Genomic DNA, 20,852 nt, shown 5'->3' on the forward strand with positions numbered 1-20,852 from the left:
AAAAAAAGAAAGAAAGAAAAAAAGAAAACAGCCCTACGGCTTACACACGAAGGGTCTGAGATGCTGGTTCTCAGGATCAGCTATGACCAGAGGAAACTTGTTAGAACAGGGTTCCTGCTCTTCCCTCACTCTGCTATTTTGCTCGATTGCCCTCAGGCTTCTCTTTCTATCCCATAGCCAGCCAAGGGCAGGCAGGGGCCAATTTTCTGGGTTTCTTGACCCTACTTTGAAGGCTCTCTGGCATGATACAAATGGATCCCATCCACCAAGGAGGAACTGACAACATGATTTACTATTGGAAGGATCTGGTTCGAAGGCCACGGCACCTCCACTGTCTGGGAGAGTATCTTTACCAAAAATACTTGCCACTCAAGAAACGGAGCAAGCTATTCCAGGAAATACTTTCAGATGCAGTTTCCCGTCCAGCTCTAGTTTGAAAATGAGGCCTTCTCAGTCTGACCCCACAACCATATTTCACGGACCCCCTCCCTGAGATGTGTTTATCCACGTTGACCGATAGTTCAAAGCGGTCGTTTGGAAGTGGAATAAAGAGTCGCTCTCTAAATTCACCAAAGGAGTTAAGACCAGGAATACTGGAGGGATTCCGACTGAGGTCACAGGGAGTTTAGGGGAAATTTTTGGTTTGGGTTTTCTCCTAGTTTTAATTGCTTATAAAAGCTCCTTAATGTCAAGTAAAGAACAACAACAAATGTGAAAAGTTGACTTCCCCAAGATGTTTATTCAAAAGAAAAAAAAATGGTTCCCAGCAACCCTTATGCAGGAGGGAGGGGATTAGGACCAGATAATCTTGTATGAAAAGGAAAGGGAAACGCAAACTACTCAAATACAAAACAACAGCTGCACGGACGGGCCTGCCAGAGAAACAACTGATCTGCTCTGTCACGACCTGTTTCACGGACCCCAGATCTGCTCTGGGGACACCACAGTCAGCTCCACTCCCATCAAACGCGATTCAATGGACCATCCAAACCAAACTCAGGCTGCTTCCTTCTCTCTGAAAGGCCTGGCCCTCAGGCCGTTCCAGACACCCCTTCCCTGTCCTCCACGGGGTACTCTGACTTTTCATAGGTGACTAAACAACAGGCAAAACCGAGCAAATTAACAGAGGGAAGAGCAGGAACTCCAATCTGTTCTAATGTGTTTCCTCTGGTCACAGCTGATCCTGAGAACCAGCATCTCAGACCCTTCCCGTGTAAGCATCAAGCAAAGGGCCCAAGACAGAGAGGTGTGGGTTACTTCTGCAGTAAAGAAGTTAGAAAGGGTGAGTCAGAAACTAAGGAAAACGCTCACTTCTGGCAGTGAAAGTGAGCCTTCTCTTTGTATATTATTTTATATACTTTTAACTTTAAAAAAATTTATTATTATTATTATTATTTAAGACATAGTCTTGCTCTGTTGCCTAGGCTGGAGGGCAGTGACCTGATCTCAGCTCACTGCAACCTCCGCCTCCTGGGTTCAAGTGATTCTCCTGCCTTAGCCTCCTGAGTAGCTGGGATTACAGGCGTGTGCCACCACGCCCGGCTAATTTTTGTATTTTCCATAGAGACAGGGTTTCGCCATCTTGGCCAGGCTGGTCTTGAACTCCTGACCTCAGGTGATCCACCCAACTTGGCCTCCTAAAGTGCTGGGATTACAGGCGTGAGCCACCGTGCCCGGCCTGCATAGTTTTGACTTTTGAACCTCGTAAACATTTTACTTACTAAAAGAATAAAATCAAGTAAAAAGTAGGAGCAAACAGCAAATCCTAAAGTTTAATATGAACAGAAACATGTGACCCTAACTCTTAATAATAACTGTTACCTATCTAGACAAAAAGGCAAATAATTTAAGTGACTTTTGGATCTAGCTCTCTGACTATTCCTCCTTTCTTGGATGTGATCTAAGGACAAAAAGAACTGAAAAGAAAGTTTGAACTTGACTTGTTAGGATCACTGCTGGCCATGATTACGGATGTCGCAAATCTGTCAACAAGGTTATCACAGTGGGACGAGAGGAACACAGATACGGACTGGGGAAGTAAGGAAGGGCCCTGGGCAGCTGGTTCTCAGTGCAACATATCAGTATCGACTCAAGATTTTAAAACACATTTAAATTTCTCAGCTCTTTCTTTCTTTTTTTTTGAGACACAGTTTCACTCTGTTGCCTGCGCTGGAGTGCAGTGGCACCATCTCGGCTCACTGCAACCTCCGCCTCCTGGGTTCAAGTGATTTGTGTGGCTCGGCCTCCTGAGTAGCTGGGGTTACAAACAAATGCCACTATGCTTGGCTGATTTTTGTATTTTTAGTAGAGACGGGGTTTCACCATGTTGGCCTGGCTGGTCTTGAACTCCTGACCTCAGGTGCTCCGCCCACCTCAGCCTCCCACAGTGCTGGGATTACAGGCGTGAGCCGCCGCGCCTGACCATTCTTTGCTCTTTCTATTGAAAGTGGCTAGAGGCAGTGAGAGGCCCAGCAAGGAACACACTTCATGCCCAGATGTTGGTTTCTAAGGACCATCCCTCCACCAAAGGGAAGGAGGATTTCTCAGAGGAAGAGCTGATTCCAAAACTAGGGGAGGGAGAGGCCAAGCTGAGCCTGAACATCTCACTGAGTGCCAGAAAAGCAAGCAAATGCTTACAGGATGCTGGGAACATGTTAAAACACTCGAGAGCCATCTTGAAAAGACTCCCACTGGCCGGGCGCGGTGGCTCACGCCTGTAATCCCAGCACTTTGGGAGGCGGAGGCGGGTGGATCACGAGGTCAGGAGATCGAGACCATCCTGGCTAACACGGTGAAACCCCGTCTCTACTAAAAATACTAAAAATTAGCCAGGCGTGGTGGCGGGCGCCTGTAGTCCCAGCTACTCGGGAGGCTGAGGCAGGAGAATGGCGTGAACCCAGGAGGCGGAGCTTGCAGTGAGCCGAGATCGCGCCACTGCACTCCAGCCTGGGCGACAGAGCGAGACTCCGTCTCAAAAAAAAAAAAAAAAAAAGAAAAGACTCCCACTTACCAAATTTGGGATACGGTAAAAAATAGTGAATTTAATAAGCTACAGCAACAGATTTTTTTTTTAATCCATGAGTCTGAAATGATACTAAAAAATGGAGTGTGAGAACATGAGGGGCTCTTTTTTTGTTTTTTGTTTTAAACTGAGACAGAGTCTTGCTCTGTCGCCCAGGCTGGAGTGCAGTGGCACGATCTCAGCTCACTGCAACCTCTGTCTCCTGGGTTCAAGCAATCCTCTCACCTCACCCTCCCAAGTAGCTGGGATTACAGGCATCAACCACCATACTTGGCTAATTTTTTGTATTTTTGGTGGAGACGGGGTTTCACCATGTTTCCCAGGCTGGTCTCGAACTCCTGAGATCAAGCGATCTACCAGCCTCAGCCTCCCAAAGTGCTGGGATTACAGGCATGAGCCACGGTGCTCAGCCAATGAGGGGCTCTTCAAAAAGGAATGTGAGGTAATAAATGTAGAAGGAGTGACAATTTAAAGCCCAGGATTCTGCAATAATCAATGTAGAAACAGATTCAGGAGGCCAGGCACGGTGGCTCACACCTATAATCCCAGAGCTTTGGGAGGCCAGGGTGGGAGGCTCCCTTGAGACCAGGAATTCGGGATCAGCTTTGGCAGCATAGTAAGACCCCATCTCAAAAACATAAAAATAAAAAATAAAACTTAGGTGGGTGTGGTGGCCCATGCCTGTAGTCCCAGCTACTCAGGAGGCTGAGGAGGGAGGATCGCTTGAATCCAGGAGTTATAGAGGCTACAGTGAGCTATGATTCTGCCACTGCAACCCAGCCTGGGTGATGGGGCAAGACCCTGTCTCTTAAAACAAATAAAACAGATTCATGAAAGAATCATCACATATCCATAGATGTTAAGCCACTGGGTAACAAGTTACTGGGAGGAGAAGATTCCTACGGTCGTAAAGCATCACGCCACTTACTGCTCGTTAGTTACAAAGGAGAAACTACCTTTACAAAGTAGAGTGATCTGGCAGACATTAGCTCAACCAAATGTTCAACCTCAGCATCATCAATAACAGGACGGAACTATGATGTGGCTCCTGGTGAGATGCAACAGGAGCTCTGCGGCATTCCTGCCAGAAATGTTTGGCCTGGATGTAATCACGAGGGAACCATTTGACAAATTCAGACTCTGGAAAATTCTGTAAGACAACAGACCTATGCTCTTCACGCATCAATGCTATATTTCCTGGGTATGATAATGGTATTATTGCTAGGAAGAGAACACCCTTGTTTCTAGGAGATAATGAAGGTTTAGGAATGAAACATCATGATAAATATAATCTATTTTCAAATGCCCCACAGTATACTCAGGGGATTGGTTCTGGGACCCCCACATATTCCAAAATCCGCATATACTGAAGTCCCACAGTCAGCCCAGCAGAGCCTGAGTGTAGGAAAAACCAGCCTCTGCCTACGTGGGTTTCACATCCTGTGAATACTGTTCTGTTTTCTTTGTTTTTTTTGAGACAGAGTCTCACTCTGTCGCCTGGGCTGGAGTGCAGTGGCGTGATCTCAGCTCACTGCAACCTCCACCTGGGTTCAAGTGATTCTCCTACCTCAGCCTCCTGAGTAGCTGGAACTACAGGTGCCCGCCACCACGCCCAGCTAATTTTTTGTATTTTTAGTAGAGACGGGGTTTCACCGTGTGAGCCAGGATGGTCTCGATCTCCTGACCTCATGATCAGCCCGCCTCAGCCTCCCAAAGTGCTGGGATTACAGGTGTGAGCCACCACGCTCAGCCGTGTTTTGTTTTGAGACAGGGTCTCACTCTGTCCCCCAGGCTGGAGAGCAGTGGTACAATCACATCTCACTGCCCCCTCGACCTCCCTGGCTCAAGCGATCCTCCTGACTCAGCCTCCTGAGTAGCTGGGACCACAGGTGCATGCCTCCATGCCCAGATAATTTTTACTATTATTTGTAGAGATGGGGGTCTCTCTATGTTGCCCACGCTGGTCTTGAACTCCTGGGCTGATGCAATCCTCCGGCCTCAACCTCCCATAGTGGTGGGATTACAGGTGTGAGCCTCTGCACCTGGCTGACACTGTATTTTTGATTCACATCTGGTTGAAAAAAGTCCACATACAAATGGACCCGTGCAATTCAAACCCACGTCATTCAAGGATCAACTGTCCTTCAGGGAAAAAACATACCCACTGCTTGCACAGAGCTCTGTAGAGGTTTATGTCAGGCTCATACAGTGTGTTCCCCAGATCAGCAGCGGCAATGCCTGGGAACTGAGTGAGGAAACACATTAACCATTGCTCAGTTTCGGTGAAAGGACACAGTTACCGTTGCTCGGTTCCGGTGAAGGGGCACATCTGCCATTGCTCGGTTCCGGTGAAGGGGCACAGTTACTGTTGTTCTGTTCCAGTGAAGGGGCACGTTTACCATTGCTCACTTCCGGTGAAGGGGCACGTTTACCATTGCTCACTTCCGGTGAAGGGGCACGTTTACCATTGCTCACTTCCGGTGAAGGGGCACGTTTACCATTGCTCACTTCTGGTGAAGGGGCAGGTTTACCATTGCTCGGTCCCACGTTTACCGTTGCTCGGTTCCGGTGAAGGGACGCATCTGCCGTTGCTCGGTTCCGGTGAAGGGACGCGTTCGCCATTGCTCGGTTCCGGTGAAGGGCACAGGATGGGCATTCATGGTACTTGTCTTCAACTTTTCTGTAGGTCTGAAATTTCCCAAGATAAAAAGTTCGGAGTAGGGAGAGTAAGTCTTAATCCATTTCCTTCTCAGGGAATCAAAACCACGGTTCTTCAGAGTGTTGATTCTTAAATTTGCCAAAACGTAGGGGAGTGCTAGCTTAGATCCATCTGTGTTCCCTAGTTCCATGTCCCATGGGACAAGACACCAGCCTCAATGGTATTAGGTCAGGAGGGCGGATTGTATGGAAAGAAACAGAATCGAGGAACAAAGTGGGCTCTGCCGGTTCAAACGGCTGCCCTGGGAGTACAGGCTGTTTCTCCCTGATAAACGTCGGTGAGACCAACATGAGTGTGAGGCTTTGCAGGAACTTGCCCTGCATTTCCTCCCTCTCCAGATAATTCTCTGGTCTAACATTTCAGAAGGCTTTTTACCAGATTTCCACCCTGAGATCCTTTCCAACCTGATTATAAGAGAAACCATCATGACCCCACTGCTCACTCTGAGGCTCCTCTAATTAACGGACCTCTAAGGAATGTGTTTGGCATTAAAGGGGCAGAGGTGGGTAAAGTTAAGGAAGCTGCTGCAAATCTCCTGAAAACGGAGGCAACCCAGGCGGTGTTCTGTCAGTCTGCTGCCCAAGGAAGGGCCAGATGCCCTGAACCCTTCTCTCTCATTCAACACGGATGAAAAGATAAAGAATCCAGAAACTAAAGGGCAGATTCTAGAATTTACCTCCTGCTTAAGCAGTCCTGGCAGTCAGGCTCCTGGATCTCGGAACTAGAACCACGCCTGGTTTATGTAAAATCAGGAGATGGGACTAAGCAGATCATCTTGTCCACACTGATTGAACAGAGGAGAAAAGCACAGCTCCCAGAAGTCATCTTTCTCGCTTGATATCGTCCATCTCCCCTCCCTGTGCTCCTTCAGTGGAAGCGCATTGGGTGATATCCTCTGTATTAGATAGCAATGTTTTCTGGGCAAGGGAAACTATTGGTATTACAGGCTGGCTGACAAAAGCTGGAGTTACACTTTTTTTTTTTTGAGACAGAGTCTCCCTCTGTCACCCAGGCTGGAGTGCAATGGCACGATCTTGGCTCACCGCAACCTCTGCCTCCTGGATTCAAGTGATTCTCCTGCCTCAGCCTCCTGCATAGCTGGGATTACAGGCATGCACCACCACGCCCGGCTGATTTTGTATTTTTAGGAGAGATGGAGTTTCTCCATATTGGTCAGGCTGGTCTCGAACTCCTGACCTCAGGTGATCTGCCCACCTCGGCCTCCCACAGTGCTGGGATTACAGGCATGAGCCACCACGCCCGGCCAAGTTACACATTTTCTATAAAGCAATGACACTCTCTCCCCTCCAAGAAGGACCTTGGCAATGTCTACAGAAGTCAATAATGTGTTATTCTTTGGCTTAGCAATTCCAATTCACAGATATGCATGTGTGAAGTGTGCAGAGATAGATGTGCAACAATGTTGCTGGGCGCAGTGGCTCACGCCTGTAATCCCAGCACTTTGGGAGGCCGAGGTGGGCAGATCACTTGAGGTCAGGAGTTCGAGACCAGCCTGACCAACATGGAGAAACCCCATCTCTACTAAAAATACAAAATTAGCCGGGCGTGGTAGCACATGCCTGTAATCCCAGCTACTCGGGAGGCTGAGGCAGGAGAATCGCTTGAACCCAGGAGGTGGAGGTTGCAGTGAGCTGAGATCGCGGCATTGCACTCCAGCCTGGGCGACAGAGCAATACTCTATCTCAAAAAAAAAAAAAAAAAAAAGTGTGTGCGACAATGTTTATCATAGTATTATTTGCTACAGCAAAAGGAGAAGGAAGGAGTGAAATATCCATTTATCAGGCAGTGGGCAAGTAAATTACGCTCTATATATTCAATAGAATACAATGCTGTTATTGCAACAATTAAAGCAGGTCGGCTATGCCGATAGGAAGAGACTGGCAAGATATTAGATTTTTTTTTTTAAATCAGACGTTTCTTTTGTAAATAGGACAGACAATACCCGTCACATACATGTATAAATGCACAGAAGATATTTCAGAAGGATGTATATAAGAAACTTAAGGCTGGGCGCAGTGGCTCACGCCTGTAATCCCAGCACTTTGAGAGGCCAAGGCAGGAGGATCACCTGCACTGAGGAGTTCAAGATCAGCCTGGGCAACATGGTGAAACGCCGTCTCTACAAAAAATACAAAAGTTGGTGGCGGGCGCCTGTAGTCTCAGGTACTCGGGAGGCTGAGGCAGGAGAACCCTTGTACCCAGAAGGCAGAGCATGCAGTGAGCTGAGATCGCGTCATTGCCCTCCAGCCTGGGCGACAGAGACCCCATCTCAATAAACAGATAAATGAACCTTAAGAGAGAGGATAGCTGAGGAGTCGTACCTCAGTAATGCCCTTCAGTACCATGTACCTGTTTTAAGTACGTGCATGGAGTTCTGCTTTTATAAAGAAAGAAAAAGTCCTGGCAGCCTCTAACGTTGTTCAATTTCAGCCCGGACCCTATCAAGCAAGGACTTTTTAACTGAATCAGCAATTAAACTGCTAGATGTGGACTAATCTGGTTTGTGATCTGAAAATACATACTCTTAGTGAAACAAATGATTTGAGCATGGGTCAGGGCAAGGCCAACATTCAAATACTGCAAACCCTCAGCTGGTGCCAGCCTCAGGCTGGGGGTCAGAACATGTGAGTGGAAACAGTTCCCAGGAAAGAAAACTGATGCCAGCTTGGTCAGCAAGTTCTCAGGGTTCTCCGGGGAATCCTCCAGCTTGGTCAGCAAGTTCTCGGGGTTCTCCGGGGAATCCTCCAGCTTGGTCAGCAAGTTCTCGGGGTTCTCCGGGGAATCCTCCAGCTTGGTCAGCAAGTTCTCGGGGTTCTCCGGGGAATCCTCCAGCTTGGTCAGCAAGTTCTCGGGGTTCTCCGGGGAATCCTCCAGCTTGGTCAGCAAGTTCTCGGGGTTCTCCGGGGAATCCTCCAGCTTGGTCAGCAAGTTCTCGGGGTTCTCCGGGGAATCCTCCAGCTTGGTCAGCAAGTTCTCGGGGTTCTCCGGGGAATCCTCCAGCTTGGTCAGCAAGTTCTCGGGGTTCTCCGGGGAATTCTCCAGCATGGTCAGCAAGTTCTCGGGGTTCTCCAGGGAATTCCTGCCAGTCCCTTAGGATTATGCTCAGAGTAGGGCTTGCCCAGCTACCAACATATGCTCTCCTGTTGTTGAAGAAGTTCAGCAAAACTATGTAGCTAAATGACACGAAAAGTTTTTTCTCAAAGCCTGGGAGAACAGTAGTTTGGCCTCTGAAGAATCCCAAACTTGTGGTTAATAAGAGAAAAATAGACAGTTTAACACGTGGAAGATTGAAAAGTCTAAACAGGCTGGCGCGGTGGCTCTTCCCTGTAATCCCAGCACTTTGGGAGGCCAAGGCAGGTGGAACACCTGAGGTCAGGAGTTCGAGACCAGCCTGGCCAACATGGCAAGACCCCATCTCTACTAAAAATACAAAAATTAGCCAGGTGTGGTGGCGGGAGCCTGTAATCGCAGCTACTCGGGAGGCTGAGGCATGAGAATCGCTTGAACCCAAGAGGTGGAGGCTGCAGTAAGCCGACAGAATGAGACTCCATCTCAAAAAAAAAAAAAAAGTCTTAACAAATGTCTTAGCAGGCAATTACCTTGCAAAGAGTGTGCAGAAGCTGTTCAGATGTAAGTGGGGGTCCTGTGTGGTTGTTCTGCCTTGTTACTAATGACCTTCAGAGTGACAGGAGCATGACCTATTCCAGGGACACAGCGGGGACGTGTGTTGTGCTCCAGCAGAGCCTGTACGGCGTCCCATGCGTCATCTCCTAGCTGGACACTGGCAAGAGTTCCAGAGTCATCTCCCTCCCTTCATTCTTCAGGCTGCTTCCCTGGGAAACATTCCCCAGAACTCACCTCTCCTCTGTCCTTCACACGTGGGATTCCCTCTATCCGATCCGCCATTCCCCGGAATTCCCCTCTCCTCCAGCCTTCACACGTGGGATTCCCTCTATCCGAGCCACCCTTCCAAGCAATGTTTACCTGACTCCAGCTCCTTGATGAGAATCACTGGGAAACTCCCTGACCGTATCTCCCTCGAACTCTCATCCAGCCAGCAGGGTGAGGGAGCTCCTCCTCGGCTCTCACCCGCAGACTTAACGCCTTCGCTCTCCCCAAGCACAGAAACTACCTTGTCTTTTTTTGTTTTTTTTTTTGTTTGTTTGTTTGTTTTTGAGACGGAGTCTCGCTCTGTCGCCCAGGCTGGAGTGCAGTGATGCGATCTCTGCTTACTGCAACCTCCGCCTCCCAGGTTCACGCCATTCTCCTCCCTCAGCCTCCCGAGTAGCTGGGACAACAGGCACCCACCACCACGCCCAGCTAATTTTTTTGTATTTTTAGTAGAGACGGGGTTTCACCATGTTAGCCAGGATGGTCTCGATTTCCTGACCTCGTGATCCACCCGCCTCGGCCTCCCAAAGTGCTGGGATTACAGGCGTGAGCCACCGCGCCCGGTCGAAACTACCTTCTCTACATCGTGATCACCCCAGTGCCAGCACCGACCCTGGGCCAGGCACACCATCCCGCCTGTGTTTGTAGGATAAGTAAATGAGCAGAGAAAGGAAAATGTCCAGATGCACAAAAGGGAAACCTTGGAAATCCCTGCAGCCAGAGAAAGATACAGAAAACACAGAGGCTGAGTGTTGGAGCTTCCCAGGGCCCCGGGTGGAAGGTCTCCCAGGCTTTCTATCACTGCAGACGCCAGGTGGTGGCTGGGGCAGATTCTACCCGAGCCTCCTGCCTTATATTAAGTCCCACCCTCCACACAGATGAACCTCTAGACTTGGGTGAACCCCATTGACCAGACAGTTCCTTCTCTCTCATCTCACATCCTGCCTCCTGTTTGTTAACTTCCCAGCACAGATCTGTTTCTCTGTAAAGGGCAGGCAGCCCTTACACACCCTGGGTTACATCAAAGGCCAGAACGAAAGGCCAGCACGGCTTAAGAGGGCCGTCCAGAACTGGCTGCTGACACCAACCCGAGAGTGATCCAGCTTCTGACTCACCAGGCACCAGCTCATGCTCTCTGATCCAGGAGCGCCGACAAGCGACCTGAGGTTCCAGGGGGGCTGCCTGACACATCTCTGCTCCGACCAACAGGGTTAGGAACCTACACAGATTACGAGATGGAAGAAGGTAGGTCTCTAAAGCTCCCGAGCTGCAAACAGGACCATTTTGGCAAAAGCTCCCGTGTCCCTGTTCACATCCACATACTGTAAACTCTAAGTATTATTTCTGCAGCATTTAAATACTTTAGAAAGATACTGTAAGAATCGCTGGCATATGTAGGTTTCAATGAAATCACTCAGGGAGCCCTCCCCACTCGGGAAAGACTCCTTATTACAGAGCCCAGTTCTGTAAGTTCCCCGGAGAAATGAGTGAGGAGGGAAGGGGGACGTGGTCAGTCACAAAATCTTGACGCTCTTTTTCACTTCCTCTGCTCGTTCGTGTTCCACGGACAGTTAACAGCTACGTCCTGCCAATTCACCTCCAAGCCTCTCTGGGAACCAGTTCTTTGCCTCTGATCTCGGTTAAGAACCGCTGACCTGCTGCCCAGAGTGAAAGGTGGCGTGCGAGAGCTCTCGTACTTAGGAAGGAAAGGATGGTGCCAGGCGCTTGGTGCTTGCCTTAAGCCAGTAGTTTTCAACCGGGGGGTGGTTGTGCTTCCCACGGGCCATTTAGCAACGCCTGGGAACGTTCCTGGCTGTCACATTGCGGGGTGGAGTGTTACTGACACAGTAGGTAGAAGCCAGGATGCTGTCCACGTTCTACCATGCGCAGGACAGCTCCTCCCACAGCAAAGAAGTACCTGGCTCAGAACGTCAACAGGGCCAAGAAACCCCACACCAAGCCTCTCCTGGGATTATCCCAGTCTCCATTTGGCCCCCAGTCACTTTCTGATTCCAGTTCTCCAGCCCAGGAACGCAGGACGTGGATTAGAGAAGCAAAGGGAAAGTTCATCCAGAAAGATTCCGGTTCTGTGAGTGTTACTAACGGGGAGAGCACCTTGAAGGTACCGTGGGACGTGGGTGATTCATGAGCCTGAATTGTCTCGCTGTTTTCACGTGATCAGAGTGAGGAGGCCTAAGGGAGCATCACGGGATGGGAAGGGCCAGGTTGAATGAAAAATCCTGGCTGAGTTCAGTGGCTCAGGCCTGTAATCCTAGCACTTTGGGAGGCCAAGGAGGGAGGATTGTTTGAGTCCAGGAGTTCGAGACCAGCCTGGACAATATACTGACACCCTGGCTCTACAAAAAAAAAAAGTAATAATACAAATAATTAGCCAGGTGTCACGTGCCTGTAGTCCCAGCTACTTGAGAGGCTGAGGTGGGAGGATTGCTTAAGCCTGGAAGGCGGAGGTGCCAGTGAGCCCCGACTGTGCTACTGTATTCAAGCCTGGGCAACAGAGTGAGACTCTGCCTGGGAAAAAAAAAAAAAAAAAGAATCTTATCCACCCCACCCAGTCTTTCTTTCTGAGCAAATGGTTTGGAATCTCTCACACTTCTGGTGCTATATGCTTTTATTTATTTATTTATTTATTTATTTATTTATTTATTTATTTTTGAGACAGAGTCTCACTCTGTCGCCCAGGCTGGAGTGCAGTGGCGTGATCTCAGTTCACTGCAAGCTCCACCTCCCGGGTTCACACCATTCTCCTGCCTCAGCCTCCCGAGTAGCTCGGACTACAGGCGCCCATCACCACGCCCAGCTAATTTTTTTTTGTATTTTTAGTAGCGACGGGGTTTCACCGTGTTAGCCAGGATGGTCTCGATCTCCTGACCTCGTGATCCACCCACCTCGGCCTCCCAAAGTGCTGGGATTACAGGCGTGAGCCACCGCGCCCGGCTATGCTTTTATTTTAAGCACGGTGATCTTCGCAGCTCTCATTCTGGAGCCATATTGGCAGCCACCATGAACTAAAGGAGCGTACATACAACCTCCCAGGCACCCTGAAGCTCCAGGGTTAGAACCTGGTCACCATGGTGACCTCAATGATGAGGCCAACAAGTAATCGATTCCTAATATCACTTAGTGAAGTTAGTAAATGGTCTGTTTTCCAGTGATAAATTGCAGCATATGCATTCACTTTTTTTTTTTTTTTTTTTGAGATGGATTCTCATCGTGTCCCCCAGGCTGGAGTGCAGTGGCACGATCTCAGCTCACAGCAACCTCCACCTCCCGGGTTCAAATGATTCTCCTGCCTCAGCCTCCCGAGTAGCTGGGATTACAGGTATGTGCCACCATGCCCAGCTAATTTTTGTATTTTTAGTAGAGACGGGGTTTCACCATGTTGGCCAGGCTGGTCTCGAACTCCTGACCTCAGGTGATCCACCTGCCTCAGCCTCCCAAAGTGCTGGGTATAGGCATGAGCCACCACGCCCAGCTGCATTTGCTTTTGATAAGTTTCCCTGAATGGAAAATGTTGATGTTACACTAGCTAATTGGGAATGACGTGTGTTATCCAGCCCTGATCCAGCTCTGCTATGTTACTGATGAACACCTAACAGTTACTCCCAAGCTTACAAAATGCTTTTATGAACCACATATAACCAAGTATCTGCAGTGCTATTTGCTTTATTTCCTGGGAAACTCGGGGGTGAGGGATTGGGGGAGGAATTATCAAAATTTGGACAAACCCAGAGAAGTATGTTATGTGTGGAATTTCGGACACCATGTGTGCTGTGGCAAAAATAAAAATAAAAAAATGAAAAAGTTTGAGGACTGTGGTTCTAAAACAGGATGAGGAAGAAGGGCCTGAAGCCATAAATGGAAGAACCAGGGATGATGGAGAGTTCCTGCACTGAGTCCTGGCCTTTCTGCCAAGCTGCCAAATGCTCAGAGGCCAGGATGCTGAACCCGTGAATCAAAGACAAGGGGAGAGGGAGGGAGGGAGAGAGGGGGAGAGAGGCAGAGAGAGAGAGACGGAGGGAGGGAGGGAGGAACACATCAAAGACAAGGAGAGAGACAGAGGAACACGTCAATCAAAGACAAGGAGGGAGAGAGAGAGAGAGAAACATCAAAGACAAGGAGACAGAGGAACACGTCAAAGACAAGGAGAGAAAGAGAGAAACACATCAATCAAAGGCAAGGAGAGAGAGTGTGTTTGAGGAAACACCAGCCTATGGTGTTTAATCTTCAGTGCCAACATGAGTGAGCTAGAGGGTACCCTGATATTTGATTAAACATGATCCTGAGTGTGTCTGTGACTATGTTTCTGGGTGAGATCTTTTTTTTTTTTTTTTTTTTTTTGAGACGGAGTTTCCCTCTTGTTGCCCAGACTGGAGTGTGATGGTGCAATCTCAGCTCACTGCAACCTCTGCCTCCTGGCCTCAAGCGAGTCTCCTGACTCAGCCTCCCAAGTAGCTGGGATTATAGGCACCTGCCACCGCGTCCAGCTAATTTTTGTATTTTTAGTAGAGACGGGTTTTTGCCATGTTGGCCAGGCTGGTCTTGAACTCCTGACCTCAGGTGATCCACCCGCCTTGGCCTCCCAGTGTTGGGATGACAGGTGTGAGCCACCACACCCAGCTGAGATCAACATTTGAATCAGCAGACTTGGAATATAAAGCAGACTGCTCTCCCCAGTGTGGGTGGGCCTCATCCAACCCACTGAAGTCTAAAGAGAAAAAACTAAATAGAAAAAACTGCTGACAGGGAGAATTCTCTCTGACTGTCTTCCAGCTGGGACACCCGTCTTCCTCTGCCTTCAGACTTGGCGGGAACTTACACCATCAGTTCTCCTGGGTCTCCAGCTTGCCAACTGCAGCTCTTGGGGCTTCTTAGCTTCTATAACCATGTGTGCCAATCCTTTATAAGAAATCTCTTTCAGCCAGGTGGGTGGCTCACGCCTGTAATCCCAGCACTCTGGGAGGCCGAGGAGGGTGGATCACTTGAGATCAGGAGTTCGAGACCAGCCTGGCCAACATGATGAAACCCCATCTCTACCAAAAATACAAAAATTAGCCAGGTGTGGTGGGGGGTGCCTGTAATCCCAGCTACCTGGGAGGCTGAGACAGGAGAATTGCTTGAACCCAGGAGACGGAGGTTGCAGTGAGCTGAGATTGCACCACTGCACTCCAACCTGGGAGACAGAGACACTGTCTCAAAAAAAAAAGGAGTCTCCGTCTCCTTCTGTACTTATATTTTGCTAGTCACAGAGAGACCTTTGAGAATATACAACGTGAATATCAACCTCTTACTGGAAGCTTCTTTTAGCATCTTCTTGAGACCTCCTTAGCTAGAAAGTCTGGCGAAGTGAAGTTCTGGAAGCTTTGTGCATATAAATAATGATAATACCAATGGGTTGGTAGGAAACGGCCTTCTCAGACCCATGAAAAAAATATATCCTCCTACAGTTTATTAAGGAAAAATGTTTATGCCTTAATTTAAACCATTTCCCTGGGGGGAAAGAGGAGCAGTTCATTAATTACATAGGACAGTGAGTGAGGGAGTGGGGGAAACACACGGGTTCTGGTGAGGATGAACATGTCTCAGCTTCCTCCATTTCTCCAACATCGGCTGCTCGAGACAGAATCATGTTCTTTTTCCAGCATCTGAGCCGCCCACTCCTGACATGGTTTGGCTGTGTACCCACCCAAATCTCATCTTGAATTCTAGTCCCCATAATCCCACCTGTAGTGGGAGGGACCTGGTGGATGGTCATTGAATCATGGGAGCGGTAACCCTCCTGCTGTTCTCATGATAGTGAGTGAGTTCTCACAAGGCCTGACGGTTTTATAAGGGACCCGTCCCCCTTCTGCTCATCCTTCTCCTTCCTGCCACCATGTGAAGAAGGATGTGTTTGCTTCCCTTTCCCCCATGATTGTAAGTTTCCCGAGGCCTCCCCAGCCCTGTGGAACTGTGAGTCAGTTAAACCTCTTTCCTTTATAAATTACCCAGTCTCGGCCGGGCACGGTGGCTCACGCCTGTAATCCCAGCACTTTGGGAGGCCGAGGTGGATCATGAGGTCAGGAGTTCGAGACCAGCCTGGCCAAAATGGTGAAACCCCACCTCTGCTAAAAATAAAAAAATCAGCTGGGTGTGGTGGCAGGCACCTGTCATCCCAGCTACTCAGGAGGCTGACGCAGGAGAATCACTTGAACCCGAGAGGCAGAGGCTGCATTGAGCCGAGATCATGCCACTGCACTGTAGCCTGGGTGACAGAGCGAGACTCTGTCTCAAATAATAAATAAACAATTACCCAGTCTTGTTATGTCCTTACAGCAATGGGAGAACAGACTAATGCAGCTCCCAGGCACAAGCCTGGATCACAAAGGCAGCCAGTCACTACTGCACACTCCTCCATGAGAAAACCAGAATCTGTTACAGGTGAATAAATTAATTACTGGCACAAAAGACAAAAATGACTACAGAAAAGAACAATTTCAAAGAAACATATCAACAGTGCAATTATAGAACGCCATTTACCATTGGTGAAGCACTTTGTGTCAAGCACCATAAAACACTGCTTTATATATACTACCTTTTTTTTTTTTTTCTGAGACAGAGTCTCACTCTGTCACCCAGGCTGGAGTGCAGTGGCACAATCTCAGCTCACTGCAACCTCCGCCTCCCGGGTTCAAGTGATTCTTGTGCCTCTGGGGTAGCTGGGATTACAGGCGCACGCCACCACACCTGGCTAACTTTTGTGTGTTTAATAGAGACAGGGTTTCACCATGTTGGACAGGCTGGTCTTGAACTCCTGACCTCAGGTGATCCTCCCACCTCAGGCTCCCAACCTACTGGGATTACAGACGTCAGCCACCATGCCGGGCGCTATACTACCTCTTCTAATCCTCACAACAGAATCTTCTATACTATTATCATCAACCCCATTGAGCAGATCAGCAAACAGACTCATAGAGATAAGCCACTCACTGAAGGCTGCCTGGTTAAATCACTGAATCATAAATGGCAGAGTGAGAATTCAAACCTGGGTCTCTTATCTCAAAAGTCTTAATTTGCCTCACTACACACTTCAGAGCCGAAGATCTAATCAGACTAGTGTGAAATGAAATAGAGTTTTTTTGTTGTTTTGGTTGTGGTGTTTTTGTTTTTGTTTTAAGATTCTGCTCTGTTGCCCAGGCTGGAGTACGGTGGTGCAATCATAGCTCACTGCAGCCTCCAACTCCCTGGGCTCAAGTGATCCTACCACCTCAGCCTCCCAAGTAGCTGGGATTACAGGCACATGTGACCATGCCTGGTGAATTTTAAAAAAAAAAATTGTAGAACCCGGTCTCATTTTGTTGCTCAGGGGGTCTCAAACTCCTGGCTTCAAGCTATCCTCCTGCCCCGGCCTCCCAAAGTACTGGGAGTACAGGTGTTGGCTACTTTCAAAAGCTTTTTAGGCCGGGCGCAGTGGCTCACGCCTGTGATCCCAGCACTTTGGGAAGCCAAGGTGGGCGGGTCATGAGGTCAGGAGATCGAGACCATCCTGGCTATCAGGGTGAAACCCCGTCTCCACTAAAAATATAAAATTAGCCGGGCGTGGTGGCGTGCATCTGTAATCCCAGGTACCTGGGAGGCTGAGGCTGGAGAATCGCTTGAACCCGGAGGGGTGGAGGTTGCAGTGTGCCAAGACCATGCCACTGCACTCCAGCCTGGGCGACACAGTAAGAATCCATCAGAAAAGAAAGAAAAAAAAGAAAAGAAAGAAAAGAAAAGAGAAAGAAAGAAAGAGAAAGAAAGAAAGGAGAAGAAAAGAAAAGAAAAGAAAGGAAATGCAGGTGCCCAGAAAAAAAGGCAGGCTCCCAAAGTGGATACTAAGACACTCAATATCACATGTTGTCAAAAAAGCTATTGAAATTTCAGGTGACAGAGGGACTTAAGAACAACGGTGCTCAAGGAAGTCAACACAGGCTATGACGTACAGGACTCCCAATCCGGCTCATGACCACATCCCCTATTGTGGTCATTTAGAACACGCTAGGTATCCTTTGCTCTAAGCGTGTTTCACGTACGTCTCCCCATCAATGAAGAAAGCACCTGGAGAGTAGGAAGTAAGAGTTATGTACTCTGAGATTCTCTCTTAAGCCCAGGAATCAGTCTCACTGGGCGGGGAGCTCAACAGCGCTGACTGTTAGTGTCGTTCGCTGATAATTACTTTCACACTACAATACCGTCTTCATTCCTCATTTATACGGGAAACTCCTTGTGGTTCCCTTTGGGGCACCAGCTCCCAGCACATTCTATGTCATCAAAATTAATTCTTGGCTGGGCGCGGGGGCTCACGCCTGGAATCCCAGCACTTTGGGAGGCTGAGGCGGGGGGGGGTGGATCACCTGAGGTCGGGAGTTCGAGACCAGCCTCGCCAACACGGTGAAACCCCGTCTCTACTAAAAACACAAAAAATTAGCCGGGTATGGTGGCGGTCGCCTGTAATCCGAGCTACTCGGGAGGCTGAGGCAGGAGAATGGTGTGTACTCAGGAGGCCGAGGCAGAAGAATCACTTAAACCCAGTAGGCAGAGGTTGCAGTGAGCTGAGATTGCACCACTGCACTCCAGCCTCGGTGACAGAGTGAAACTCCATCTCGAAAACAAACAAAAAAACTAATTCTTAATATATTAAACAAACGTACTAAACAACTATGGGAACAGCGACTGTGTTGTTTTTATTTTGGAGACGGAGTCTCACTCTGTCGCCCAGGCTGGAGGGCAGTGGCATGATCTCGGCTCACTGCAAGCTCCGCCTCCCAGGTTGATGCCATTCTCCTGCCTCAGCCTCCTGGTAGCTGAGACTACTGGTGCCCGCCACCAAGCCCGGCTAATTTTTTGTATTTTTAGTACAGGCGGGGTTTCACCATGTTGGCCAGGATGGTCTTGATCTCCTGACCTCGTGATCCACCCGCCTCAGCCTCCCAAAGTGCTGGAATTACAGGCGTGAGCCACCACGCCCGGCCACGACTGTGTTTTTCAAACAGCTGCATTTACCAGCCACTACTGGATTCCTTCTACGTGTGAAGCCCTGTGCTAAAGGCTGGGAACAGAAAGATAATTGATACATGAGCCTTTCTTTCCTTTATGGAAGGCCCAGCCCCATACGGAAGACGGACGCGTACATACACTATAAGGATACAGGAAAAGCGCGATACTACTGGCACATAGAGGAAATCGGGGAAGATGCTTAGAACAATGTCTGGGGCACACGCTCAGTGCTTTATAAAATACTCGCTGTTTTTACCATCTAACCTTGTGAGTTAGAGCGACTGAAGAGGAAAGGCCGCAGCGTCTGAGCTGCTCTGTGAAGAATGAACCGGATTTCACCAGGCAGGCCAGGAGTGGGAAAGGGCGAGGCATCCAAGAAACAGCAAGAGGCAGGCAGAGCTCAGCACACGTTTTTCCAGACTGTGAACCATGAAGCTCTGAAGGCTGCTAGGAGGGCACGGGAGCTGTGGGAGAGGGTGAGGCTAACAAACAGGGCTCTAATTCGTGACATCGTGGCAACAAACTATTGGAAATGAGGCTAGACCTGGAAGCCCTGGGAGCACAGTCTGGAGGGGAGACAGACAAGAGCTAAGTAGAATGCAGGCAATGACGCTGTAACAGAGATCTGCACAGTGACCATTGCACAGCGCGGGGGCAGGCTTCTGAGAGGAGGTAACATGTTGAAAAGACAACGTGTACAGCTGACATTAGTACACAACCTCATCGGAGAGAGAAGCAGCAGAGGGAATCCCAGGAGCAGGGGCCATCGTGCTCAAAGGTTCCAAGTTACGGCAATGGGCGATGTGTCTGGGGACCCTGGGGGTTGACCAGTGTGGCTGAGCAGAGTGTGCAAAGGTGAGGATGCTAGAAGGCCAGGTGGGGTTTGGGGTGGGGCAGGGGTTGCCCTTGAAGGTGGGGTTTGGGGGTGGGGGAGGCGGTGCCCTTGAAGGTGGGGTTTGGGGGTGGGGGACGGGTGCCCTAGAAGGTGGGGTTTGGGGGTGGGGCAGGGGGTGCCCTTGAAGGTGGAGTTTGGGGGTGGGGGTGGGGGGTGCCCTTGAAGGTGGGGTTTGGGGGTGGGGGAGGGGTGCCCTTGAAGGTGGGGTTTGGGGGCGGGGGAGGGGGTGCCCTTGAAGTCCACGCCAGGGAGTTTGAGTTGGATCCACCCGTAATGAGGGCTGGCCCATAGGGCAGTGACGTGAACAACTGGTACTATAGCCAGGTTGTTCTGGGAGCTGTGTAGACAGGGTGAGGCTGGAAGTTGGGGCCTCATTAAGGGACTAGTGAAACAATAGTGCCCCAACCTGACTGAACCCAGTGAATGGGGGGAAATGAGAATGTCAAGGCCTGTAGCTTGGGTAGATGCGTCAGTGAGACCCTGTTCATAACCAGAGCCTAAAAAAACACGTAGAGCCAGTTAAAAGCTCTAATATGTGTTTAAAGAACAAATTAATGAAAGAATGGGTAGACAGGCTGGGCGCGGTGGCTCACGCCTGTAATCCCAGTACTTTGGGAGGCTGAGGTGGGTGGATCACCTGAGGTCAGGAGTTCAAGACCAGCCTGGCCAACATGGCGAAACCCTCTCTCTACTAAAAATACAAAAACTAGCCAGGTGTAGTGGCGGGCGCCTCTAACCCCAGCTACTCGGGAGGCTGAGGCAGGAGAATCACTTGAACCCGGGACGCAGAGGTTTTAGTGAGCCAAGATCGCGCCATTGCACTCCAGCCTGGGCGACAAGAGAGAAACTCTGTCTCAAAAAAAAACAATAAGTAGACAGAGAGGGAACGAGAAGGAGAGAACAAAGCGGAAGAAAAACTAGTGAAGAGTAGGGAAAGGAATCTGGGTTTTTTTTGTTTTGGTTTGGTTTTTTGTTTTTTGTTTTTTTTTTTTGAGACAGTGTCTCACTCTGTCACCCAGTCTGGAGTGCAGTGGCACGATCTCAGCTCACTGCAGCCTCTGCCTTCCAGGTTCAAGTGATTCTCCTGTCTCAGCCTCCCAAGTAGCTCAGATTACAGGTGCCCACCAAGCCAGGCTAATTTTTGAATTTTTAGTAGAGACGGGGTCTCACCATGTTGGCCAGGCTGGTCTTGAACTCCTGTCCTCAAATGATCCACCCGCCTCGGCCTCCCAAAGTGCTGGGATTACAGGCGTGAGCCACCGCGCCCGGCC

General features: G+C 49.4%; 1 protein-coding gene across 7 annotated transcripts in view; it reads right to left on the reverse strand.

Annotated features, from left to right (window-relative positions):
* NXN (nucleoredoxin) overlaps positions 1-20,852 on the reverse strand; it is a 179,623-nt gene that overhangs the window by 55,261 nt on the left and 103,510 nt on the right. The window contains exon 1 of one of the 7 annotated variants that reach the window (XM_019013394.4): positions 5,323-5,444. The exons of 4 other annotated variants lie outside the window; for them this stretch is intronic. In XM_019013394.4, coding sequence (XP_018868939.3) covers positions 5,323-5,424 — 102 coding nt within the window. In that variant the 5' untranslated portion in view covers positions 5,425-5,444. Of the gene's footprint in view, positions 1-5,183; positions 5,445-10,768; positions 10,799-20,852 lie in introns of those variants that run through there. 2 more of the 7 variants (XM_055367083.2, XM_055367084.2) reach the window with 2 other exon arrangements.

Source organism: Gorilla gorilla, chromosome 19 (genome assembly GCF_029281585.2).
Source record: "Gorilla gorilla gorilla isolate KB3781 chromosome 19, NHGRI_mGorGor1-v2.1_pri, whole genome shotgun sequence".
NCBI classification, from domain to species: Eukaryota; Metazoa; Chordata; class Mammalia; order Primates; family Hominidae; genus Gorilla; species Gorilla gorilla.